The sequence below is a fragment of the Carassius auratus genome, chromosome 1, assembly GCF_003368295.1.
Source record: "Carassius auratus strain Wakin chromosome 1, ASM336829v1, whole genome shotgun sequence".
Classification (NCBI taxonomy): Eukaryota; Metazoa; Chordata; class Actinopteri; order Cypriniformes; family Cyprinidae; genus Carassius; species Carassius auratus.
Window position 1 is genome coordinate 11,635,718 of NC_039243.1, and position 26,344 is coordinate 11,662,061.

At 37.9% G+C, this 26,344-nt stretch overlaps 1 protein-coding gene and 4 long non-coding RNA genes across 5 annotated transcripts in view; all 5 read right to left on the reverse strand.

Annotated features, from left to right (window-relative positions):
* Positions 1-24,943, reverse strand: part of LOC113109348 (myb-like protein U) — a 972,647-nt gene extending 947,704 nt beyond the window's left edge. The window contains exons 1-26 of the mRNA XM_026272968.1: positions 24,750-24,943; positions 24,504-24,677; positions 23,296-23,417; positions 23,139-23,200; positions 21,831-21,989; positions 21,574-21,728; positions 21,344-21,465; positions 21,184-21,245; positions 17,928-18,086; positions 17,671-17,825; positions 17,441-17,562; positions 17,282-17,343; positions 16,009-16,139; positions 12,522-12,528; positions 10,852-11,006; positions 10,622-10,743; positions 10,462-10,523; positions 7,213-7,371; positions 6,956-7,110; positions 6,726-6,847; positions 6,567-6,628; positions 6,236-6,394; positions 5,009-5,163; positions 887-1,008; positions 730-791; positions 399-557 (exon numbers count right to left, since the gene is read on the reverse strand). Of these exons, the coding sequence (XP_026128753.1) occupies positions 399-557; positions 730-791; positions 887-1,008; positions 5,009-5,163; positions 6,236-6,394; positions 6,567-6,628; positions 6,726-6,847; positions 6,956-7,110; positions 7,213-7,371; positions 10,462-10,523; positions 10,622-10,743; positions 10,852-11,006; positions 12,522-12,528; positions 16,009-16,139; positions 17,282-17,343; positions 17,441-17,562; positions 17,671-17,825; positions 17,928-18,086; positions 21,184-21,245; positions 21,344-21,465; positions 21,574-21,728; positions 21,831-21,989; positions 23,139-23,200; positions 23,296-23,417; positions 24,504-24,677; positions 24,750-24,891 (3,128 nt within the window). The 5' untranslated portion in view covers positions 24,892-24,943. The remainder of the gene's footprint in view (positions 1-398; positions 558-729; positions 792-886; positions 1,009-5,008; positions 5,164-6,235; positions 6,395-6,566; positions 6,629-6,725; positions 6,848-6,955; positions 7,111-7,212; positions 7,372-10,461; positions 10,524-10,621; positions 10,744-10,851; positions 11,007-12,521; positions 12,529-16,008; positions 16,140-17,281; positions 17,344-17,440; positions 17,563-17,670; positions 17,826-17,927; positions 18,087-21,183; positions 21,246-21,343; positions 21,466-21,573; positions 21,729-21,830; positions 21,990-23,138; positions 23,201-23,295; positions 23,418-24,503; positions 24,678-24,749) is intronic.
* On the reverse strand, positions 1,219-2,714 carry LOC113110111 (uncharacterized). The gene is made up of 3 exons (XR_003293067.1): positions 2,675-2,714; positions 1,374-1,532; positions 1,219-1,271 (listed from the first exon to the last, which is right to left on the reverse strand). It is a non-coding gene; the product is annotated as an uncharacterized LOC113110111 (long non-coding RNA).
* Positions 3,164-4,769, reverse strand: LOC113110087 (uncharacterized). Its single transcript, XR_003293056.1, has 3 exons — positions 4,620-4,769; positions 3,319-3,477; positions 3,164-3,216 (listed from the first exon to the last, which is right to left on the reverse strand). It is a non-coding gene; the product is annotated as an uncharacterized LOC113110087 (long non-coding RNA).
* On the reverse strand, positions 9,006-9,548 carry LOC113110157 (uncharacterized). Its single transcript, XR_003293087.1, has 3 exons — positions 9,492-9,548; positions 9,161-9,319; positions 9,006-9,058 (listed from the first exon to the last, which is right to left on the reverse strand). It is a non-coding gene; the product is annotated as an uncharacterized LOC113110157 (long non-coding RNA).
* Positions 13,881-15,377, reverse strand: LOC113110116 (uncharacterized). Its single transcript, XR_003293074.1, has 3 exons — positions 15,338-15,377; positions 14,036-14,194; positions 13,881-13,933 (listed from the first exon to the last, which is right to left on the reverse strand). It is a non-coding gene; the product is annotated as an uncharacterized LOC113110116 (long non-coding RNA).
* Positions 24,944-26,344: the final 1,401 nt, after the last annotated feature.

Here is a 26,344-nt window from a genome sequence, read left to right on the forward strand (position 1 = left end):
GCATAGGAGGTTTCTGAGATTTCTGTTTGGAAGGAAATGGTAGTTTGTAGATTTGTCAGAAGCTTGTAATACATCATTGTATTATATGTACATTGTATAACTTAATCTTATTTGAAAGTGAAGAGAATATTTTGACACTTACTCTCATAGGTGACATTCACCACCTTTACCAATTCATTGAGCTCTGATTCTCTAGAATTACGGAGAGTATTGATAGCACTGAGGACCAGAGATTCACTGGGCACTGGAGATGAGGAGTTGAACACCAGCTTGCTTGTGACCACTGCTGAACCAGATCTGTAAATATAACCACATTTGTTTAATGTACATCAAAGTTTTGCAATAACATTCTTTCTTTAATTATTTTATTGTTCTCAAAAAAGCAATACAACACTTACATGAGGTTTGAAGGAGTCACAGAGAAACCAAATGTTGTTTCTGGAAACACTGTAGTAGTGGTTGGTTGACGTAGCTCATTGAGGAAGCTGACTGGTTGTATGACATCTCCATCCTGGAAGCTGTATTCCATCTGTCCAACAATCTGGTTTGAAGTGATCCTGCAGAACAAACAAAATGTGTTGTTAAAGGACTTCCATCCATATTGAAACATAATTCATGGAAATTGCACAGCCGACACTACTTCTACTACTACTAAATGATTTAGATTAATTTAATAAGCTAAAATATATGGAGACAAAGTGAAGTTTGCAATGTCCATTTGCATCTTACGTGAAGTTGGCGGTCTTGGGTTGTAAAGTTGGACTGCCAGGTTCATTCAGAAGAGTGTTCAGCTGAACGGGGAAAATCAAACAATTAATAAGCTTCTGGAGAATACTGGCATTGGACCTAAGACATATTATACTGTTTATTTTTTTTTTAAGTTTACCGCATTATTGATGGTATCTTGCACTTGCTGGGTGGTTTTGCCTCTAGACACAGGGTCCTCTGGCATGCTGATGTTAATCAAGTTGAAAGTAAAGACCACAGCATAGGAAGTTTCTGAGATTTCTGTTTGGAAGGAAATGGTAGTTTGAGGATTTGTCAAAAGCCCATTATACATCATTGTATAACTTAATCACATTTCAAATCTTTTGGAGGGAAAATTATGACACTTACTCTCATAGGTGACATTCAGCACCTTCACCGATTCATTGAGCTGTGACTCTCTGGAATGACGGAGAGTATTGATAGCACTGAGGACCAGAGATTCACTGGGCACTGGAGATGAGGAGTTGAACACCAGCTTGCTTGTGACCACTGCTGAACCAGATCTGTAAATATAACCACTTTTGTTTAATGTACATCCATTTTTTCTATTGAAATGATGACTTGTAAATTTATGATTTCGCTCAAAATAGAAAACCAAATTTTACATGAGGTTGGGAGTAGTAACAGAAACACTGGCTGTTGTTTCTGGAAAAACTGTTGTAGTGGTTGGTTGACGTAGCTCATTGAGGAAGCTGACTGGTTGTATGACATCTCCATCCTGGAAGCTGTATTCCATCTTGCCATCAATCTGGTTTGAAGTGATCCTGCAGAACAAACAAAATGTGTTGTTAAAGGACTTCCATCCATATTGAAACATAATTCATGGAAATTGCACAGCCGACACTACTTCTACTACTACTAAATGATTTGGATTAATTTAATAAGCTAAAATATATGGAGACAAAGTGAAGATTGAAATGTCCATTTGCATCTTACGTGAAGTTGGCGGTCTTGGGTTGTAAAGTTGGACTGCCAGGTTCATTCAGAAGAGTGTTCAGCTGAACGGGGAAAATCAAACAATTAATAAGCTTCTGGAGAAGACTGGCATTGAACCTAAGACATATTATACTGTTTATTTTTTAAGTTTACCGCATTATTGATGGTATCTTGCACTTGCTGGGTGGTTTTGCCTCTAGACACAGGGTCCTCTGGCATGCTGATGTTAATCACGTTGAAAGTAAAGACCACAGCATAGGAAGTTTCTGAGATTTCTGTTTGGAAGGAAATGGTAGTTTGAGGATTTGTCAAAAGCCCATTATACATCATTGTATAACTTAATCACATTTCAAATCTTTTGGAGGGAAAATTATGACACTTACTCTCATAGGTGACATTCAGCACCTTCACCGATTCATTGAGCTGTGACTCTCTGGAATGACGGAGAGTATTGATAGCACTGAGGACCAGAGATTCACTGGGCACTGGAGATGAGGAGTTGAACACCAGCTTGCTTGTGACCACTGCTGAACCAGATCTGTAAATATAACCACATTTGTTTAATGTACATCAAAGTTTTGCAATAACATTCTTTCTTTAATTATTTTATTGTTCTCAAAAAAGCAATACAACATTTACATGAGGTTTGAAGGAGTCACAGAGAAACCAAATGTTGTTTCTGGAAACACTGTAGTAGTGGTTGGTTGACGTAGCTCATTGAGGAAGCTGACTGGTTGTATGACATCTCCATCCTGGAAGCTGTATTCCATCTGTCCAACAATCTGGTTTGAAGTGATCCTGCAGAACAAACAAAATGTGTTGTTAAAGGACTTCCATCCATATTGAAACATAATTCATGGAAATTGCACAGCCGACACTACTTCTACTACTACTAAATTATTTAGATTAATTTAATAAGCTAAAATATATGGAGACAAAGTGAAGTTTGCAATGTCCATTTGCATCTTACGTGAAGTTGGCGGTCTTGGGTTGTAAAGTTGGACTGCCAGGTTCATTCAGAAGAGTGTTCAGCTGAAGGGGGTAAATCAAACCATTAATAAGCTTCTGGAGAAGACTGGCATTGAACCTAAGACATATTATACTGTTTATTTTTTTTTTAAGTTTACCGCATTATTGATGGTATCTTGCACTTGCTGGGTGGTTTTGCCTCTAGACACAGGGTCCTCTGGCATGCTGATGTTAATCACGTTGAAAGTAAAGACCACAGCATAGGAAGTTTCTGAGATTTCTGTTTGGAAGGAAATGATAGTTTGAGGATTTGTCAAAAGCCCATTATACATCATTGTATAACTTAATCACATTTCAAATCTTTTGGAGGGAAAATTATGACACTTACTCTCATAGGTGACATTCAGCACCTTCACCGATTCATTGAGCTGTGACTCTCTGGAATGACGGAGAGTATTGATAGCACTGAGGACCAGAGATTCACTGGGCACTGGAGATGAGGAGTTGAACACCAGCTTGCTTGTGACCACTGCTGAACCAGATCTGTAAATATAACCACTTTTGTTTAATGTACATCCATTTTTTCTATTGAAATGATGACTTGTACATTTATGATTTCGCTCAAAATAGAAAACCAAATTTTACATGAGGTTGGGAGTAGTAACAGAAACACTGGCTGTTGTTTCTGGAAAAACTGTTGTAGTGGTTGGTTGACGTAGCTCATTGAGGAAGCTGACTGGTTGTATGACATCTCCATCCTGGAAGCTGTATTCCATCTTGCCATCAATCTGGTTTGAAGTGATCCTGCAGAACAAACAAAATGTGTTGTTAAAGGACTTCCATCCATATTGAAACATAATTCATGGAAATTGCACAGCCGACACTACTTCTACTACTACTAAATGATTTGGATTAATTTAATAAGCTAAAATATATGGAGACAAAGTGAAGATTGAAATGTCCATTTGCATCTTACGTGAAGTTGGCGGTCTTGGGTTGTAAAGTTGGACTGCCAGGTTCATTCAGAAGAGTGTTCAGCTGAACGGGGAAAATCAAACAATTAATAAGCTTCTGGAGAAGACTGGCATTGAACCTAAGACATATTATACTGTTTATTTTTTAAGTTTACCGCATTATTGATGGTATCTTGCACTTGCTGGGTGGTTTTGCCTCTAGACACAGGGTCCTCTGGCATGCTGATGTTAATCACGTTGAAAGTAAAGACCACAGCATAGGAAGTTTCTGAGATTTCTGTTTGGAAGGAAATGGTAGTTTGAGGATTTGTCAAAAGCCCATTATACATCATTGTATAACTTAATCACATTTCAAATCTTTTGGAGGGAAAATTATGACACTTACTCTCATAGGTGACATTCAGCACCTTCACCGATTCATTGAGCTGTGACTCTCTGGAATGACGGAGAGTATTGATAGCACTGAGGACCAGAGATTCACTGGGCACTGGAGATGAGGAGTTGAACACCAGCTTGCTTGTGACCACTGCTGAACCAGATCTGTAAATATAACCACATTTGTTTAATGTACATCAAAGTTTTGCAATAACATTCTTTCTTTAATTATTTTATTGTTCTCAAAAAAGCAATACAACATTTACATGAGGTTTGAAGGAGTCACAGAGAAACCAAATGTTGTTTCTGGAAACACTGTAGTAGTGGTTGGTTGACGTAGCTCATTGAGGAAGCTGACTGGTTGTATGACATCTCCATCCTGGAAACTGTATTCCATCTGTCCAACAATCTGGTTTGAAGTGATCCTGCAGAACAAACAAAATGTGTTGTTAAAGGACTTCCATCCATATTGAAACATAATTCATGGAAATTGCACAGCCGACACTACTTCTACTACTACTAAATTATTTAGATTAATTTAATAAGCTAAAATATATGGAGACAAAGTGAAGTTTGCAATGTCCATTTGCATCTTACGTGAAGTTGGCGGTCTTGGGTTGTAAAGTTGGACTGCCAGGTTCATTCAGAAGAGTGTTCAGCTGAAGGGGGTAAATCAAACCATTAATAAGCTTCTGGAGAAGACTGGCATTGAACCTAAGACATATTATACTGTTTATTTTATTTTTTTAAGTTTACCGCATTATTGATGGTATCTTGCACTTGCTGGGTGGTTTTGCCTCTAGACACAGGGTCCTCTGGCATGCTGATGTTAATCACGTTGAAAGTAAAGACCACAGCATAGGAAGTTTCTGAGATTTCTGTTTGGAAGGAAATGATAGTTTGAGGATTTGTCAAAAGCCCATTATACATCATTGTATAACTTAATCACATTTCAAATCTTTTGGAGGGAAAATTATGACACTTACTCTCATAGGTGACATTCAGCACCTTCACCGATTCATTGAGCTGTGACTCTCTGGAATGAAGGAGAGTATTGATAGCACTGAGGACCAGAGATTCACTGGGCACTGGAGATGAGGAGTTGAACACCAGCTTGCTTGTGACCACTGCTGAACCAGATCTGTAAATATAACCACTTTTGTTTAATGTACATCCATTTTTTCTATTGAAATGATGACTTGTAAATTTATGATTTCGCTCAAAATAGAAAACCAAATTTTACATGAGGTTGGGAGTAGTAACAGAAACACTGGCTGTTGTTTCTGGAAAAACTGTTGTAGTGGTTGGTTGACGTAGCTCATTGAGGAAGCTGACTGGTTGTATGACATCTCCATCCTGGAAGCTGTATTCCATCTTGCCATCAATCTGGTTTGAAGTGATCCTGCAGAACAAACAAAATGTGTTGTTAAAGGACTTCCATCCATATTGAAACATAATTCATGGAAATTGCACAGCCGACACTACTTCTACTACTACTAAATGATTTGGATTAATTTAATAAGCTAAAATATATGGAGACAAAGTGAAGATTGAAATGTCCATTTGCATCTTACGTGAAGTTGGCGGTCTTGGGTTGTAAAGTTGGACTGCCAGGTTCATTCAGAAGAGTGTTCAGCTGAACGGGGAAAATCAAACAATTAATAAGCTTCTGGAGAAGACTGGCATTGAACCTAAGACATATTATACTGTTTATTTTTTAAGTTTACCGCATTATTGATGGTATCTTGCACTTGCTGGGTGGTTTTGCCTCTAGACACAGGGTCCTCTGGCATGATGATGTTAATCACGTTGAAAGTAAAGACCACAGCATAGGAAGTTTCTGAGATTTCTGTTTGGAAGGAAATGGTAGTTTGAGGATTTGTCAAAAGCCCATTATACATCATTGTATAACTTAATCACATTTCAAATCTTTTGGAGGGAAAATTATGACACTTACTCTCATAGGTGACATTCAGCACCTTCACCGATTCATTGAGCTGTGACTCTCTGGAATGACGGAGAGTATTGATAGCACTGAGGACCAGAGATTCACTGGGCACTGGAGATGAGGAGTTGAACACCAGCTTGCTTGTGACCACTGCTGAACCAGATCTGTAAATATAACCACATTTGTTTAATGTACATCAAAGTTTTGCAATAACATTCTTTCTTTAATTATTTTATTGTTCTCAAAAAAGCAATACAACATTTACATGAGGTTTGAAGGAGTCACAGAGAAACCAAATGTTGTTTCTGGAAACACTGTAGTAGTGGTTGGTTGACGTAGCTCATTGAGGAAGCTGACTGGTTGTATGACATCTCCATCCTGGAAACTGTATTCCATCTGTCCAACAATCTGGTTTGAAGTGATCCTGCAGAACAAACAAAATGTGTTGTTAAAGGACTTCCATCCATATTGAAACATAATTCATGGAAATTGCACAGCCGACACTACTTCTACTACTACTAAATTATTTAGATTAATTTAATAAGCTAAAATATATGGAGACAAAGTGAAGTTTGCAATGTCCATTTGCATCTTACGTGAAGTTGGCGGTCTTGGGTTGTAAAGTTGGACTGCCAGGTTCATTCAGAAGAGTGTTCAGCTGAAGGGGGTAAATCAAACCATTAATAAGCTTCTGGAGAAGACTGGCATTGAACCTAAGACATATTATACTGTTTATTTTATTTTTTTAAGTTTACCACATTATTGATGGTATCTTGCACTTGCTGGGTGGTTTTGCCTCTAGACACAGGGTCCTCTGGCATGCTGATGTTAATCACGTTGAAAGTAAAGACCACAGCATAGGAAGTTTCTGAGATTTCTGTTTGGAAGGAAATGATAGTTTGAGGATTTGTCAAAAGCCCATTATACATCATTGTATAACTTAATCACATTTCAAATCTTTTGGAGGGAAAATTATGACACTTACTCTCATAGGTGACATTCAGCACCTTCACCGATTCATTGAGCTGTGACTCTCTGGAATGAAGGAGAGTATTGATAGCACTGAGGACCAGAGATTCACTGGGCACTGGAGATGAGGAGTTGAACACCAGCTTGCTTGTGACCACTGCTGAACCAGATCTGTAAATATAACCACTTTTGTTTAATGTACATCCATTTTTTCTATTGAAATGATGACTTGCACATTTATGATTTCTCTCAAAATAGAAAACCAAATTTTACATGAGGTTGGGAGTAGTAACAGAAACACTGGCTGTTGTTTCTGGAAACACTGTTGTTGTGGTTGGTTGACGTAGCTCATTGAGGAAGCTGACTGGTTGTATGACATCTCCATCCTGGAAGCTGTATTCCATCCTGCCATTAATCTGGTTTGAAGTGCTCCTGCAGAACAAACAAAATGTGTTGTTAAAGGACTTCAATCCATATTGAAACATAATTCATGGAAATTTCACAGCTGACACTACTTCTACTACTACTAAATTATTTGTATTAATGTAATTAGCTAAAATATATTGAGACAAAGTGAAGATTGCAATGTCCATCTGCATCTTACGTGAAGTTGGATGTCTTGGGTTGTAAAGTTGGACTGCCAGGTTCATTCAGAAGAGTGTTCAGCTGAAAGAGAAAAATCAAACCATTCATCAGTTTGAAGACCGACATTGGAACTAAGCCTTTACATACTCTTCATTTTTGTAGTTTACCTCATTATTGATGGCATCTTGCACTTGCTGGTAGGTGTCACCTCTTAGATCAGGGTCTTCCGGGATGATGATATTAACCAGGTTAAATGTAAAGACCACAGCATAGGAGGTTTCTGAGATTTCTGTTTGGAAGGAAATGGTAGTTTGTAGATTTGTCAGAAGCTTGTAATACATCATTGTATTATATGTACATTGTATAACTTAATCTTATTTGAAAGTGAAGAGAATATTTTGACACTTACTCTCATAGGTGACATTCACCACCTTTACCAATTCATTGAGCTCTGATTCTCTAGAATTACGGAGAGTATTGATAGCACTGAGGACCAGAGATTCACTGGGCACTGGAGATGAGGAGTTGAACACCAGCTTGCTTGTGACCACTGCTGAACCAGATCTGTAAATATAACCACATTTGTTTAATGTACATCAAAGTTTTGCAATAACATTCTTTCTTTAATTATTTTATTGTTCTCAAAAAAGCAATACAACACTTACATGAGGTTTGAAGGAGTCACAGAGAAACCAAATGTTGTTTCTGGAAACACTGTAGTAGTGGTTGGTTGACGTAGCTCATTGAGGAAGCTGACTGGTTGTATGACATCTCCATCCTGGAAGCTGTATTCCATCTTGCCATCAATCTGGTTTGAAGTGATCCTGCAGAACAAACAAAATGTGTTGTTAAAGGACTTCCATCCATATTGAAACATAATTCATGGAAATTGCACAGCCGACACTACTTCTACTACTACTAAATGATTTGGATTAATTTAATAAGCTAAAATATATGGAGACAAAGTGAAGATTGAAATGTCCATTTGCATCTTACGTGAAGTTGGCGGTCTTGGGTTGTAAAGTTGGACTGCCAGGTTCATTCAGAAGAGTGTTCAGCTGAACGGGGAAAATCAAACAATTAATAAGCTTCTGGAGAAGACTGGCATTGAACCTAAGACATATTATACTGTTTATTTTTTAAGTTTACCGCATTATTGATGGTATCTTGCACTTGCTGGGTGGTTTTGCCTCTAGACACAGGGTCCTCTGGCATGCTGATGTTAATCACGTTGAAAGTAAAGACCACAGCATAGGAAGTTTCTGAGATTTCTGTTTGGAAGGAAATGGTAGTTTGAGGATTTGTCAAAAGCCCATTATACATCATTGTATAACTTAATCACATTTCAAATCTTTTGGAGGGAAAATTATGACACTTACTCTCATAGGTGACATTCAGCACCTTCACCGATTCATTGAGCTGTGACTCTCTGGAATGACGGAGAGTATTGATAGCACTGAGGACCAGAGATTCACTGGGCACTGGAGATGAGGAGTTGAACACCAGCTTGCTTGTGACCACTGCTGAACCAGATCTGTAAATATAACCACTTTTGTTTAATGTACATCCATTTTTTCTATTGAAATGATGACTTGTACATTTATGATTTCGCTCAAAATAGAAAACCAAATTTTACATGAGGTTGGGAGTAGTAACAGAAACACTGGCTGTTGTTTCTGGAAAAACTGTTGTAGTGGTTGGTTGACGTAGCTCATTGAGGAAGCTGACTGGTTGTATGACATCTCCATCCTGGAAGCTGTATTCCATCTTGCCATCAATCTGGTTTGAAGTGATCCTGCAGAACAAACAAAATGTGTTGTTAAAGGACTTCCATCCATATTGAAACATAATTCATGGAAATTGCACAGCCGACACTACTTCTACTACTACTAAATGATTTGGATTAATTTAATAAGCTAAAATATATGGAGACAAAGTGAAGATTGAAATGTCCATTTGCATCTTACGTGAAGTTGGCGGTCTTGGGTTGTAAAGTTGGACTGCCAGGTTCATTCAGAAGAGTGTTCAGCTGAACGGGGAAAATCAAACAATTAATAAGCTTCTGGAGAAGACTGGCATTGAACCTAAGACATATTATACTGTTTATTTTTTAAGTTTACCGCATTATTGATGGTATCTTGCACTTGCTGGGTGGTTTTGCCTCTAGACACAGGGTCCTCTGGCATGCTGATGTTAATCACGTTGAAAGTAAAGACCACAGCATAGGAAGTTTCTGAGATTTCTGTTTGGAAGGAAATGGTAGTTTGAGGATTTGTCAAAAGCCCATTATACATCATTGTATAACTTAATCACATTTCAAATCTTTTGGAGGGAAAATTATGACACTTACTCTCATAGGTGACATTCAGCACCTTCACCGATTCATTGAGCTGTGACTCTCTGGAATGACGGAGAGTATTGATAGCACTGAGGACCAGAGATTCACTGGGCACTGGAGATGAGGAGTTGAACACCAGCTTGCTTGTGACCATTGCTGAACCAGATCTGTAAATATAACCACATTTGTTTAATGTACATCAAAGTTTTGCAATAACATTCTTTCTTTAATTATTTTATTGTTCTCAAAAAAGCAATACAACATTTACATGAGGTTTGAAGGAGTCACAGAGAAACCAAATGTTGTTTCTGGAAACACTGTAGTAGTGGTTGGTTGACGTAGCTCATTGAGGAAGCTGACTGGTTGTATGACATCTCCATCCTGGAAGCTGTATTCCATCTGTCCAACAATCTGGTTTGAAGTGATCCTGCAGAACAAACAAAATGTGTTGTTAAAGGACTTCCATCCATATTGAAACATAATTCATGGAAATTGCACAGCCGACACTACTTCTACTACTACTAAATTATTTAGATTAATTTAATAAGCTAAAATATATGGAGACAAAGTGAAGTTTGCAATGTCCATTTGCATCTTACGTGAAGTTGGCGGTCTTGGGTTGTAAAGTTGGACTCCCAGGTTCATTCAGAAGAGTGTTCAGCTGAAGGGGGTAAATCAAACCATTAATAAGCTTCTGGAGAAGACTGGCATTGAACCTAAGACATATTATACTGTTTATTTATTTTTTTTTAAGTTTACCGCATTATTGATGGTATCTTGCACTTGCTGGGTGGTTTTGCCTCTAGACACAGGGTCCTCTGGCATGCTGATGTTAATCACGTTGAAAGTAAAGACCACAGCATAGGAAGTTTCTGAGATTTCTGTTTGGAAGGAAATGATAGTTTGAGGATTTGTCAAAAGCCCATTATACATCATTGTATAACTTAATCACATTTCAAATCTTTTGGAGGGAAAATTATGACACTTACTCTCATAGGTGACATTCAGCACCTTCACCGATTCATTGAGCTGTGACTCTCTGGAATGACGGAGAGTATTGATAGCACTGAGGACCAGAGATTCACTGGGCACTGGAGATGAGGAGTTGAACACCAGCTTGCTTGTGACCACTGCTGAACCAGATCTGTAAATATAACCACTTTTGTTTAATGTACATCCATTTTTTCTATTGAAATGATGACTTGCACATTTATGATTTCTCTCAAAATAGAAAACCAAATTTTACATGAGGTTGGGAGTAGTAACAGAAACACTGGCTGTTGTTTCTGGAAACACTGTTGTTGTGGTTGGTTGACGTAGCTCATTGAGGAAGCTGACTGGTTGTATGACATCTCCATCCTGGAAGCTGTATTCCATCTTGCCATTAATCTGGTTTGAAGTGCTCCTGCAGAACAAACAAAATGTGTTGTTAAAGGACTTCAATCCATATTGAAACATAATTCATGGAAATTTCACAGCTGACACTACTTCTACTACTACTAAATTATTTGTATTAATGTAATTAGCTAAAATATATTGAGACAAAGTGAAGATTGCAATGTCCATCTGCATCTTACGTGAAGTTGGATGTCTTGGGTTGTAAAGTTGGACTGCCAGGTTCATTCAGAAGAGTGTTCAGCTGAAAGAGAAAAATCAAACCATTCATCTGTTTGAAGACCGACATTGGAACTAAGCCTTTACATACTCTTCATTTTTGTAGTTTACCTCATTATTGATGGCATCTTGCACTTGCTGGTAGGTGTCACCTCTTAGATCAGGGTCTTCCGGGATGAGGATATTAACCAGGTTAAATGTAAAGACCACAGCATAGGAGGTTTCTGAGATTTCTGTTTGGAAGGAAATGGTAGTTTGTAGATTTGTCAGAAGCTTGTAATACATCATTGTATTATATGTACATTGTATAACTTAATCTTATTTGAAAGTGAAGAGAATATTTTGACACTTACTCTCATAGGTGACATTCACCACCTTTACCAATTCATTGAGCTCTGATTCTCTAGAATTACGGAGAGTATTGATAGCACTGAGGACCAGAGATTCACTGGGCACTGGAGATGAGGAGTTGAACACCAGCTTGCTTGTGACCACTGCTGAACCAGATCTGTAAATATAACCACATTTGTTTAATGTACATCAAAGTTTTGCAATAACATTCTTTCTTTAATTATTTTATTGTTCTCAAAAAAGCAATACAACACTTACATGAGGTTTGAAGGAGTCACAGAGAAACCAAATGTTGTTTCTGGAAACACTGTAGTAGTGGTTGGTTGACGTAGCTCATTGAGGAAGCTGACTGGTTGTATGACATCTCCATCCTGGAAGCTGTATTCCATCTGTCCAACAATCTGGTTTGAAGTGATCCTGCAGAACAAACAAAATGTGTTGTTAAAGGACTTCCATCCATATTGAAACATAATTCATGGAAATTGCACAGCCGACACTACTTCTACTACTACTAAATTATTTGTATTAATGTAATTAGCTAAAATATATTGAGACAAAGTGAAGATTGCAATGTCCATCTGCATCTTACGTGAAGTTGGATGTCTTGGGTTGTAAAGTTGGACTGCCAGGTTCATTCAGAAGAGTGTTCAGCTGAAAGAGAAAAATCAAACCATTCATCAGTTTGAAGACCGACATTGGAACTAAGCCTTTACATACTCTTCATTTTTGTAGTTTACCTCATTATTGATGGCATCTTGCACTTGCTGGTAGGTGTCACCTCTTAGATCAGGGTCTTCCGGGATGATGATATTAACCAGGTTAAATGTAAAGACCACAGCATAGGAGGTTTCTGAGATTTCTGTTTGGAAGGAAATGGTAGTTTGTAGATTTGTCAGAAGCTTGTAATACATCATTGTATTATATGTACATTGTATAACTTAATCTTATTTGAAAGTGAAGAGAATATTTTGACACTTACTCTCATAGGTGACATTCACCACCTTTACCAATTCATTGAGCTCTGATTCTCTAGAATTACGGAGAGTATTGATAGCACTGAGGACCAGAGATTCACTGGGCACTGGAGATGAGGAGTTGAACACCAGCTTGCTTGTGACCACTGCTGAACCAGATCTGTAAATATAACCACATTTGTTTAATGTACATCAAAGTTTTGCAATAACATTCTTTCTTTAATTATTTTATTGTTCTCAAAAAAGCAATACAACACTTACATGAGGTTTGAAGGAGTCACAGAGAAACCAAATGTTGTTTCTGGAAACACTGTAGTAGTGGTTGGTTGACGTAGCTCATTGAGGAAGCTGACTGGTTGTATGACATCTCCATCCTGGAAGCTGTATTCCATCTGTCCAACAATCTGGTTTGAAGTGATCCTGCAGAACAAACAAAATGTGTTGTTAAAGGACTTCCATCCATATTGAAACATAATTCATGGAAATTGCACAGCCGACACTACTTCTACTACTACTAAATGATTTGGATTAATTTAATAAGCTAAAATATATGGAGACAAAGTGAAGTTTGCAATGTCCATTTGCATCTTACGTGAAGTTGGCGGTCTTGGGTTGTAAAGTTGGACTGCCAGGTTCATTCAGAAGAGTGTTCAGCTGAACGGGGAAAATCAAACAATTAATAAGCTTCTGGAGAAGACTGGCATTGGACCTAAGACATATTATACTGTTTATTTTTTTTAAGTTTACCGCATTATTGATGGTATCTTGCACTTGCTGGGTGGTTTTGCCTCTAGACACAGGGTCCTCTGGCATGCTGATGTTAATCACGTTGAAAGTAAAGACCACAGCATAGGAAGTTTCTGAGATTTCTGTTTGGAAGGAAATGGTAGTTTGAGGATTTGTCAAAAGCCCATTATACATCATTGTATAACTTAATCACATTTCAAATCTTTTGGAGGGAAAATTATGACACTTACTCTCATAGGTGACATTCAGCACCTTCACCGATTCATTGAGCTGTGACTCTCTGGAATGACGGAGAGTATTGATAGCACTGAGGACCAGAGATTCACTGGGCACTGGAGATGAGGAGTTGAACACCAGCTTGCTTGTGACCACTGCTGAACCAGATCTGTAAATATAACCACTTTTGTTTAATGTACATCCATTTTTTCTATTGAAATGATGACTTGTACATTTATGATTTCGCTCAAAATAGAAAACCAAATTTTACATGAGGTTGGGAGTAGTAACAGAAACACTGGCTGTTGTTTCTGGAAAAACTGTTGTAGTGGTTGGTTGACGTAGCTCATTGAGGAAGCTGACTGGTTGTATGACATCTCCATCCTGGAAGCTGTATTCCATCTTGCCATCAATCTGGTTTGAAGTGATCCTGCAGAACAAACAAAATGTGTTGTTAAAGGACTTCCATCCATATTGAAACATAATTCATGGAAATTGCACAGCCGACACTACTTCTACTACTACTAAATGATTTGGATTAATTTAATAAGCTAAAATATATGGAGACAAAGTGAAGATTGAAATGTCCATTTGCATCTTACGTGAAGTTGGCGGTCTTGGGTTGTAAAGTTGGACTGCCAGGTTCATTCAGAAGAGTGTTCAGCTGAACGGGGAAAATCAAACAATTAATAAGCTTCTGGAGAAGACTGGCATTGAACCTAAGACATATTATACTGTTTATTTTTTAAGTTTACCGCATTATTGATGGTATCTTGCACTTGCTGGGTGGTTTTGCCTCTAGACACAGGGTCCTCTGGCATGCTGATGTTAATCACGTTGAAAGTAAAGACCACAGCATAGGAAGTTTCTGAGATTTCTGTTTGGAAGGAAATGGTAGTTTGAGGATTTGTCAAAAGCCCATTATACATCATTGTATAACTTAATCACATTTCAAATCTTTTGGAGGGAAAATTATGACACTTACTCTCATAGGTGACATTCAGCACCTTCACCGATTCATTGAGCTGTGACTCTCTGGAATGACGGAGAGTATTGATAGCACTGAGGACCAGAGATTCACTGGGCACTGGAGATGAGGAGTTGAACACCAGCTTGCTTGTGACCACTGCTGAACCAGATCTGTAAATATAACCACATTTGTTTAATGTACATCAAAGTTTTTGCAATAACATTCTTTCTTTAATTATTTTATTGTTCTCAAAAAAGCAATACAACATTTACATGAGGTTTGAAGGAGTCACAGAGAAACCAAATGTTGTTTCTGGAAACACTGTAGTAGTGGTTGGTTGACGTAGCTCATTGAGGAAGCTGACTGGTTGTATGACATCTCCATCCTGGAAGCTGTATTCCATCTGTCCAACAATCTGGTTTGAAGTGATCCTGCAGAACAAACAAAATGTGTTGTTAAAGGACTTCCATCCATATTGAAACATAATTCATGGAAATTGCACAGCCGACACTACTTCTACTACTACTAAATTATTTAGATTAATTTAATAAGCTAAAATATATGGAGACAAAGTGAAGTTTGCAATGTCCATTTGCATCTTACGTGAAGTTGGCGGTCTTGGGTTGTAAAGTTGGACTGCCAGGTTCATTCAGAAGAGTGTTCAGCTGAAGGGGGTAAATCAAACCATTAATAAGCTTCTGGAGAAGACTGGCATTGAACCTAAGACATATTATACTGTTTTTTTTTTTTTAAGTTTACCGCATTATTGATGGTATCTTGCACTTGCTGGGTGGTTTTGCCTCTAGACACAGGGTCCTCTGGCATGCTGATGTTAATCACGTTGAAAGTAAAGACCACAGCATAGGAAGTTTCTGAGATTTCTGTTTGGAAGGAAATGATAGTTTGAGGATTTGTCAAAAGCCCATTATACATCATTGTATAACTTAATCACATTTCAAATCTTTTGGAGGGAAAATTATGACACTTACTCTCATAGGTGACATTCAGCACCTTCACCGATTCATTGAGCTGTGACTCTCTGGAATGACGGAGAGTATTGATAGCACTGAGGACCAGAGATTCACTGGGCACTGGAGATGAGGAGTTGAACACCAGCTTGCTTGTGACCACTGCTGAACCAGATCTGTAAATATAACCACTTTTGTTTAATGTACATCCATTTTTTCTATTGAAATGATGACTTGTACATTTATGATTTCGCTCAAAATAGAAAACCAAATTTTACATGAGGTTGGGAGTAGTAACAGAAACACTGGCTGTTGTTTCTGGAAAAACTGTTGTAGTGGTTGGTTGACGTAGCTCATTGAGGAAGCTGACTGGTTGTATGACATCTCCATCCTGGAAGCTGTATTCCATCTTGCCATCAATCTGGTTTGAAGTGCTCCTGCAGAACAAACAAAATGTGTTGTTAAAGGACTTCCATCCATATTGAAACATAATTCATGGAAATTGCACAGCCGACACTACTTCTACTACTACTAAATGATTTGGATTAATTTAATAAGCTAAAATATATGGAGACAAAGTGAAGATTGAAATGTCCATTTGCATCTTACGTGAAGTTGGCGGTCTTGGGTTGTAAAGTTGGACTGCCAGGTTCATTCAGAAGAGTGTTCAGCTGAACGGGGAAAATCAAACAATTAATAAGCTTCTGGAGAAGACTGGCATTGAACCTAAGACATATTATACTGTTTATTTTTTAAGTTTACCGCATTATTGATGGTATCTTGCACTTGCTGGGTGGTTTTGCCTCTAGACACAGGGTCCTCTGGCATGCTGATGTTAATCACGTTGAAAGTAAAGACCACAGCATAGGAAGTTTCTGAGATTTCTGTTTGGAAGGAAATGGTAGTTTGAGGATTTGTCAAAAGCCCATTATACATCATTGTATAACTTAATCACATTTCAAATCTTTTGGAGGGAAAATTATGACACTTACTCTCATAGGTGACATTCAGCACCTTCACCGATTCATTGAGCTGTGACTCTCTGGAATGACGGAGAGTATTGATAGCACTGAGGACCAGAGATTCACTGGGCACTGGAGATGAGGAGTTGAACACCAGCTTGCTTGTGACCACTGCTGAACCAGATCTGTAAATATAACCACATTTGTTTAATGTACATCAAAGTTTTGCAATAACATTCTTTCTTTAATTATTTTATTGTTCTCAAAAAAGCAATACAACATTTACATGAGGTTTGAAGGAGTCACAGAGAAACCAAATGTTGTTTCTGGAAACACTGTAGTAGTGGTTGGTTGACGTAGCTCATTGAGGAAGCTGACTGGTTGTATGACATCTCCATCCTGGAAGCTGTATTCCATCTGTCCAACAATCTGGTTTGAAGTGATCCTGCAGAACAAACAAAATGTGTTGTTAAAGGACTTCCATCCATATTGAAACATAATTCATGGAAATTGCACAGCCGACACTACTTCTACTACTACTAAATTATTTAGATTAATTTAATAAGCTAAAATATATGGAGACAAAGTGAAGTTTGCAATGTCCATTTGCATCTTACGTGAAGTTGGCGGTCTTGGGTTGTAAAGTTGGACTCCCAGGTTCATTCAGAAGAGTGTTCAGCTGAAGGGGGTAAATAAAACCATTAATAAGCTTCTGGAGAAGACTGGCATTGAACCTAAGACATATTATACTGTTTATTTTTTTTTTTTAAGTTTACCGCATTATTGATGGTATCTTGCACTTGCTGGGTGGTTTTGCCTCTAGACACAGGGTCCTCTGGCATGCTGATGTTAATCACGTTGAAAGTAAAGACCACAGCATAGGAAGTTTCTGAGATTTCTGTTTGGAAGGAAATGGTAGTTTGAGGATTTGTCAAAAGCCCATTATACATCATTGTATAACTTAATCACATTTCAAATCTTTTGGAGGGAAAATTATGACACTTACTCTCATAGGTGACATTCAGCACCTTCACCGATTCATTGAGCTGTGACTCTCTGGAATGAAGGAGAGTATTGATAGCACTGAGGACCAGAGATTCACTGGGCACTGGAGATGAGGAGTTGAACACCAGCTTGCTTGTGACCACTGCTGAACCAGATCTGTAAATATAACCACTTTTGTTTAATGTACATCCATTTTTTCTATTGAAATGATGACTTGCACATTTATGATTTCTCTCAAAATAGAAAACCAAATTTTACATGAGGTTGGGAGTAGTAACAGAAACACTGGCTGTTGTTTCTGGAAACACTGTTGTTGTGGTTGGTTGACGTAGCTCATTGAGGAAGCTGACTGGTTGTATGACATCTCCATCCTGGAAGCTGTATTCCATCCTGCCATTAATCTGGTTTGAAGTGCTCCTGCAGAACAAACAAAATATGTTGTTAAAGGACTTCAATCCATATTGAAACATAATTCATGGAAATTTCACAGCTGACACTACTTCTACTACTACTAAATTATTTGTATTAATGTAATTAGCTAAAATATATTGAGACAAAGTGAAGATTGCAATGTCCATCTGCATCTTACGTGAAGTTGGATGTCTTGGGTTGTAAAGTTGGACTGCCAGGTTCATTCAGAAGAGTGTTCAGCTGAAAGAGAAAAATCAAACCATTCATCAGTTTGAAGACCGACATTGGAACTAAGCCTTTACATACTCTTCATTTTTGTAGTTTACCTCATTATTGATGGCATCTTGCACTTGCTGGTAGGTGTCACCTCTTAGATCAGGGTCTTCCGGGATGATGATATTAACCAGGTTAAATGTAAAGACCACAGCATAGGAGGTTTCTGAGATTTCTGTTTGGAAGGAAATGGTAGTTTGTAGATTTGTCAGAAGCTTGTAATACATCATTGTATTATATGTGCATTGTATAACTTAATCTTATTTGAAAGTGAAGAGAATATTTTGACACTTACTCTCATAGGTGACATTCACCACCTTTACCAATTCATTGAGCTCTGATTCTCTAGAATTACGGAGAGTATTGATAGCACTGAGGACCAGAGATTCACTGGGCACTGGAGATGAGGAGTTGAACACCAGCTTGCTTGTGACCACTGCTGAACCAGATCTGTAAATATAACCACATTTGTTTAATGTACATCAAAGTTTTGCAATAACATTCTTTCTTTAATTATTTTATTGTTCTCAAAAAAGCAATACAACACTTACATGAGGTTTGAAGGAGTCACAGAGAAACCAAATGTTGTTTCTGGAAACACTGTAGTAGTGGTTGGTTGACGTAGCTCATTGAGGAAGCTGACTGGTTGTATGACATCTCCATCCTGGAAGCTGTATTCCATCTGTCCAACAATCTGGTTTGAAGTGATCCTGCAGAACAAACAAAATGTGTTGTTAAAGGACTTCCATCCATATTGAAACATAATTCATGGAAATTGCACAGCCGACACTACTTCTACTACTACTAAATGATTTGGATTAATTTAATAAGCTAAAATATATGGAGACAAAGTGAAGTTTGCAATGTCCATTTGCATCTTACGTGAAGTTGGCGGTCTTGGGTTGTAAAGTTGGACTGCCAGGTTCATTCAGAAGAGTGTTCAGCTGAACGGGGAAAATCAAACAATTAATAAGCTTCTGGAGAAGACTGGCATTGGACCTAAGACATATTATACTGTTTATTTTTTTTTTAAGTTTACCGCATTATTGATGGTATCTTGCACTTGCTGGGTGGTTTTGCCTCTAGACACAGGGTCCTCTGGCATGCTGATGTTAATCACGTTGAAAGTAAAGACCACAGCATAGGAAGTTTCTGAGATTTCTGTTTGGAAGGAAATGGTAGTTTGAGGATTTGTCAAAAGCCCATTATACATCATTGTATAACTTAATCACATTTCAAATCTTTTGGAGGGAAAATTATGACACTTACTCTCATAGGTGACATTCAGCACCTTCACCGATTCATTGAGCTGTGACTCTCTGGAATGACGGAGAGTATTGATAGCACTGAGGACCAGAGATTCACTGGGCACTGGAGATGTTGGAGAGTTGAACACCAGCTTGCTTGTGACCACTGCTGAACCAGATCTGTAAATATAACCACTTTTGTTTAATGTACATCCATTTTTTCTATTGAAATGATGACTTGTACATTTATGATTTCGCTCAAAATAGAAAACCAAATTTTACATGAGGTTGGGAGTAGTAACAGAAACACTGGCTGTTGTTTCTGGAAAAACTGTTGTAGTGGTTGGTTGACGTAGCTCATTGAGGAAGCTGACTGGTTGTATGACATCTCCATCCTGGAAGCTGTATTCCATCTTGCCATCAATCTGGTTTGAAGTGATCCTGCAGAACAAACAAAATGTGTTGTTAAAGGACTTCCATCCATATTGAAAAATAATTCATGGAAATTGCACAGCCGACACTACTTCTACTACTACTAAATGATTTGGATCAATTTAATAAGCTAAAATATATGGAGACAAAGTGAAGATTGAAATGTCCATTTGCATCTTACGTGAAGTTGGCGGTCTTGGGTTGTAAAGTTGGACTGCCAGGTTCATTCAGAAGAGTGTTCAGCTGAACGGGGAAAATCAAACAATTAATAAGCTTCTGGAGAAGACTGGCATTGAACCTAAGACATATTATACTGTTTATTTTTTAAGTTTACCGCATTATTGATGGTATCTTGCACTTGCTGGGTGGTTTTGCCTCTAGACACAGGGTCCTCTGGCATGCTGATGTTAATCACGTTGAAAGTAAAGACCACAGCATAGGAAGTTTCTGAGATTTCTGTTTGGAAGGAAATGGTAGTTTGAGGATTTGTCAAAAGCCCATTATACATCATTGTATAACTTAATCACATTTCAAATCTTTTGGAGGGAAAATTATGACACTTACTCTCATAGGTGACATTCAGCACCTTCACCAATTCATTGAGCTGTGACTCTCTGGAATGACGGAGAGTATTGATAGCACTGAGGACCAGAGATTCACTGGGCACTGGAGATGAGGAGTTGAACACCAGCTTGCTTGTGACCACTGCTGAACCAGATCTGTAAATATAACCACATTTGTTTAATGTACATCAAAGTTTTGCAATAACATTCTTTCTTTAATTATTTTATTGTTCTCAAAAAAGCAATACAACACTTACATGAGGTTTGAAGGAGTCACAGAGAAACCAAATGTTGTTTCTGGAAACACTGTAGTAGTGGTTGGTTGACGTAGCTCATTGAGGAAGCTGACTGGTTGTATGACATCTCCATCCTGGAAGCTGTATTCCATCTGTCCAACAATCTGGTTTGAAGTGATCCTGCAGAACAAACAAAATGTGTTGTTAAAGGACTTCCATCCATATTGAAACATAATTCATGGAAATTGCACAGCCGACACTACTTCTACTACTACTAAATTATTTAGATTAATTTAATAAGCTAAAATATATGGAGACAAAGTGAAGTTTGCAATGTCCATTTGCATCTTACGTGAAGTTGGCGGTCTTGGGTTGTAAAGTTGGACTGCCAGGTTCATTCAGAAGAGTGTTCAGCTGAAGGGGGTAAATCAAACCATTAATAAGCTTCTGGAGAAGACTGGCATTGAACCTAAGACATATTATACTGTTTATTTTTTTTTTTTAAAGTTTACCGCATTATTGATGGTATCTTGCACTTGCTGGGTGGTTTTGCCTCTAGACACAGGGTCCTCTGGCATGCTGATGTTAATCACGTTGAAAGTAAAGACCACAGCATAGGAAGTTTCTGAGATTTCTGTTTGGAAGGAAATGATAGTTTGAGGATTTGTCAAAAGCCCATTATACATCATTGTATAACTTAATCACATTTCAAATCTTTTGGAGGGAAAATTATGACACTTACTCTCATAGGTGACATTCAGCACCTTCACCGATTCATTGAGCTGTGACTCTCTGGAATGAAGGAGAGTATTGATAGCACTGAGGACCAGAGATTCACTGGGCACTGGAGATGAGGAGTTGAACACCAGCTTGCTTGTGACCACTGCTGAACCAGATCTGTAAATATAACCACTTTTGTTTAATGTACATCCATTTTTTCTATTGAAATGATGACTTGCACATTTATGATTTCTCTCAAAATAGAAAACCAAATTTTACATGAGGTTGGGAGTAGTAACAGAAACACTGGCTGTTGTTTCTGGAAACACTGTTGTTGTGGTTGGTTGACGTAGCTCATTGAGGAAGCTGACTGGTTGTATGACATCTCCATCCTGGAAGCTGTATTCCATCCTGCCATTAATCTGGTTTGAAGTGCTCCTGCAGAACAAACAAAATGTGTTGTTAAAGGACTTCAATCCATATTGAAACATAATTCATGGAAATTTCACAGCTGACACTACTTCTACTACTACTAAATTATTTGTATTAATGTAATTAGCTAAAATATATTGAGACAAAGTGAAGATTGCAATGTCCATCTGCATCTTACGTGAAGTTGGATGTCTTGGGTTGTAAAGTTGGACTGCCAGGTTCATTCAGAAGAGTGTTCAGCTGAAAGAGAAAAATCAAACCATTCATCAGTTTGAAGACCGACATTGGAACTAAGCCTTTACATACTCTTCATTTTTGTAGTTTACCTCATTATTGATGGCATCTTGCACTTGCTGGTAGGTGTCACCTCTTAGATCAGGGTCTTCCGGGATGATGATATTAACCAGGTTAAATGTAAAGACCACAGCATAGGAGGTTTCTGAGATTTCTGTTTGGAAGGAAATGGTAGTTTGTAGATTTGTCAGAAGCTTGTAATACATCATTGTATTATATGTACATTGTATAACTTAATCTTATTTGAAAGTGAAGAGAATATTTTGACACTTACTCTCATAGGTGACATTCACCACCTTTACCAATTCATTGAGCTCTGATTCTCTAGAATTACGGAGAGTATTGATAGCACTGAGGACCAGAGATTCACTGGGCACTGGAGATGAGGAGTTGAACACCAGCTTGCTTGTGACCACTGCTGAACCAGATCTGTAAATATAACCACATTTGTTTAATGTACATCAAAGTTTTGCAATAACATTCTTTCTTTAATTATTTTATTGTTCTCAAAAAAGCAATACAACACTTACATGAGGTTTGAAGGAGTCACAGAGAAACCAAATGTTGTTTCTGGAAACACTGTAGTAGTGGTTGGTTGACGTAGCTCATTGAGGAAGCTGACTGGTTGTATGACATCTCCATCCTGGAAGCTGTATTCCATCTGTCCAACAATCTGGTTTGAAGTGATCCTGCAGAACAAACAAAATGTGTTGTTAAAGGACTTCCATCCATATTGAAACATAATTCATGGAAATTGCACAGCCGACACTACTTCTACTACTACTAAATGATTTGGATTAATTTAATAAGCTAAAATATATGGAGACAAAGTGAAGTTTGCAATGTCCATTTGCATCTTACGTGAAGTTGGCGGTCTTGGGTTGTAAAGTTGGACTGCCAGGTTCATTCAGAAGAGTGTTCAGCTGAACGGGGAAAATCAAACAATTAATAAGCTTCTGGAGAAGACTGGCATTGGACCTAAGACATATTATACTGTTTATTTTTTTTTTAAGTTTACCGCATTATTGATGGTATCTTGCACTTGCTGGGTGGTTTTGCCTCTAGACACAGGGTCCTCTGGCATGCTGATGTTAATCACGTTGAAAGTAAAGACCACAGCATAGGAAGTTTCTGAGATTTCTGTTTGGAAGGAAATGGTAGTTTGAGGATTTGTCAAAAGCCCATTATACATCATTGTATAACTTAATCACATTTCAAATCTTTTGGAGGGAAAATTATGACACTTACTCTCATAGGTGACATTCAGCACCTTCACCGATTCATTGAGCTGTGACTCTCTGGAATGACGGAGAGTATTGATAGCACTGAGGACCAGAGATTCACTGGGCACTGGAGATGAGGAGTTGAACACCAGCTTGCTTGTGACCACTGCTGAACCAGATCTGTAAATATAACCACTTTTGTTTAATGTACATCCATTTTTTCTATTGAAATGATGACTTGTACATTTATGATTTCGCTCAAAATAGAAAACCAAATTTTACATGAGGTTGGGAGTAGTAACAGAAACACTGGCTGTTGTTTCTGGAAAAACTGTTGTAGTGGTTGGTTGACGTAGCTCATTGAGGAAGCTGACTGGTTGTATGACATCTCCATCCTGGAAGCTGTATTCCATCTTGCCATCAATCTGGTTTGAAGTGCTCCTGCAGAACAAACAAAATGTGTTGTTAAAGGACTTCAATCCATATTGAAACATAATTCATGGAAATTTCACAGCTGACACTACTTCTACTACTACTAAATTATTTGTATTAATGTAATTAGCTAAAATATATTGAGACAAAGTGAAGATTGCAATGTCCATCTGCATCTTACGTGAAGTTGGATGTTTTGGGTTGTAAAGTTGGACTGCCAGGTTCATTCAGAAGAGTGTTCAGCTGAAAGAGAAAAATCAAACCATTCATCAGTTTGAAGACCGACATTGGAACTAAGCCTTTACATACTCTTCATTTTTGTAGTTTACCTCATTATTGATGGCATCTTGCACTTGCTGGTAGGTGTCACCTCTTAGATCAGGGTCTTCCGGGATGATGATATTAACCAGGTTAAATGTAAAGACCACAGCATAGGAGGTTTCTGAGATTTCTGTTTGGAAGGAAATGATAGTTTGTAGATTTGTCAGAAGCTTGTAATACATCATTGTATTATATGTACATTGTATAACTTAATCTTATTTGAAAGTGAAGAGAATATTTTGACACTTACTCTCATAGGTGACATTCACCACCTTTACCAATTCATTGAGCTCTGATTCTCTAGAATTACGGAGAGTATTGATAGCACTGAGGACCAGAGATTCACTTGGCACTGGAGATGAGGAGTTGAATATCAGTTTGCTTGCCACGACTGCTGTTGTTTGAGTTGATGCAATTGTAGCAGCTGACGTTATAGGCATACTTTTGGTAGCTCCAGATATAGTCAGTGGAGTCACACTTGTAGTAAGGTAAGCACCAGCTGCTGACATTGACAATGGCATAGTGGTTTCTTGAGTTACAATTATAATTGTTGGCGCAGTCGTTTCAGTGGTTGCTAAAGACAACGTTTTTGTGCTTTGAGATGCAAATTCTGTTGGAGGTGCAGAGAATACAGGCATTGTTGTGGGGTTCACAGCTGCAGTTGTAGAAGATTGAGCTGTTGCAGTTGGAGCAGCATTTGTTGTTGTAGAACTCACATCTGTTCCTGTATAACCTTCTGTATTTGAAGATGGTGTTGGAGCAGCATTTGTTATTGCTATTGTTGCTGAGGATATACGATTGGTTGAGGGGTTCGCAGCTGTGGTAGTAGAAGCTTCAGTTGTTGAAGACAATGAAGTTGTCGCTGGAGCAACATTTTCTGTTGCGGGAGGTGCAGAGAATATAAGCATGTTTGTGGGGTTCATATCTGCAGTTGTTGAAGCTTCAGTTGTTAAAGATGGTGTTGTTGTTTTTGAAGCAGCATTTGTTGCTGTTGAAGGTGCAGTTGTACTTGGCGAGGATATGAGTGTGGTTGTTGGGGTTACAGCTGTAGTTGTAAAATCTCCATACATTGATGTTGAAGAGGGTGTGGAAGCTTCAGTTTCTGTTGTCATCAAAGATGATGCTGATGTTTGACCTGTAGCTGTTGTTGAAGATGCATTTTCTGTAAAAGCTTCCGTTGTTCTTGAAGATGCCATTGATGTTGAATCAGTAGTTGTAGGAGATGTAGTTGTGAAAGTCACAACTCTGCATGTATTTTGTTTGGTGGTCATAGCTGTGGTAATAGATGGTTTAGTTCTTATTATACAAACTTCACTGGCTGTTGAAACGGGTGTTGTTGGTGAAGTTGTAGTTATGGAGGATGTACCTCCACAAACAATGCACCATATGTATACTATCAAGAAAAAAGAAAGAAAGATGTTTCATCATTACCTTTTGACCATTTAAAATTCAGTTTAGACTATTGTTAATTTCCAAGAACAATTTCAGCAGCTTTAGAATTTTTAGAATACATTTTTAGAAAACATCCACAACATTATTATGTAGCTATTTTTGCAACACATAATATAGATCAGGTGTAGAGTATACATACATATGGTGAGGAAAACTGTCCATCTGGCATCATATTTTGAAACGAAACACCACCTTAAATAGAAGATCAATAATTTATAATGTCTTTAATAAATTACAGAACATTCATGTGTTCATGATACTGAAAGCAGCTTCTTAATCACTGAGTTATTATTAAATAAAGTAGCTGTATTTAAGAAGTATAATTATATGAATAACCACTCTTAGTTGAGACAAAGTTTTCCATCAACCCAGTTTACATTCTGCGTTAGGGACCAGTTGGACTTTTACCTTCTGTATTTGAAGATGGTGTTGGAGCAGCATTTGTTATTGCTATTACCTTGGACTTTGCATTCAAGGTATTTAAAATGTATCAGTTCTTGCATTCCCTGGGAATTAAACTCAAAACCTTAGTGTTGTTAATGCCATGTTCTGTTGTTTGTGTCACAGGAAAAGCACATAGGCCTAGATTTTTTTAGACACTAAAATTTAAAGCATAACTATTATGCTCCTTTTTCACAA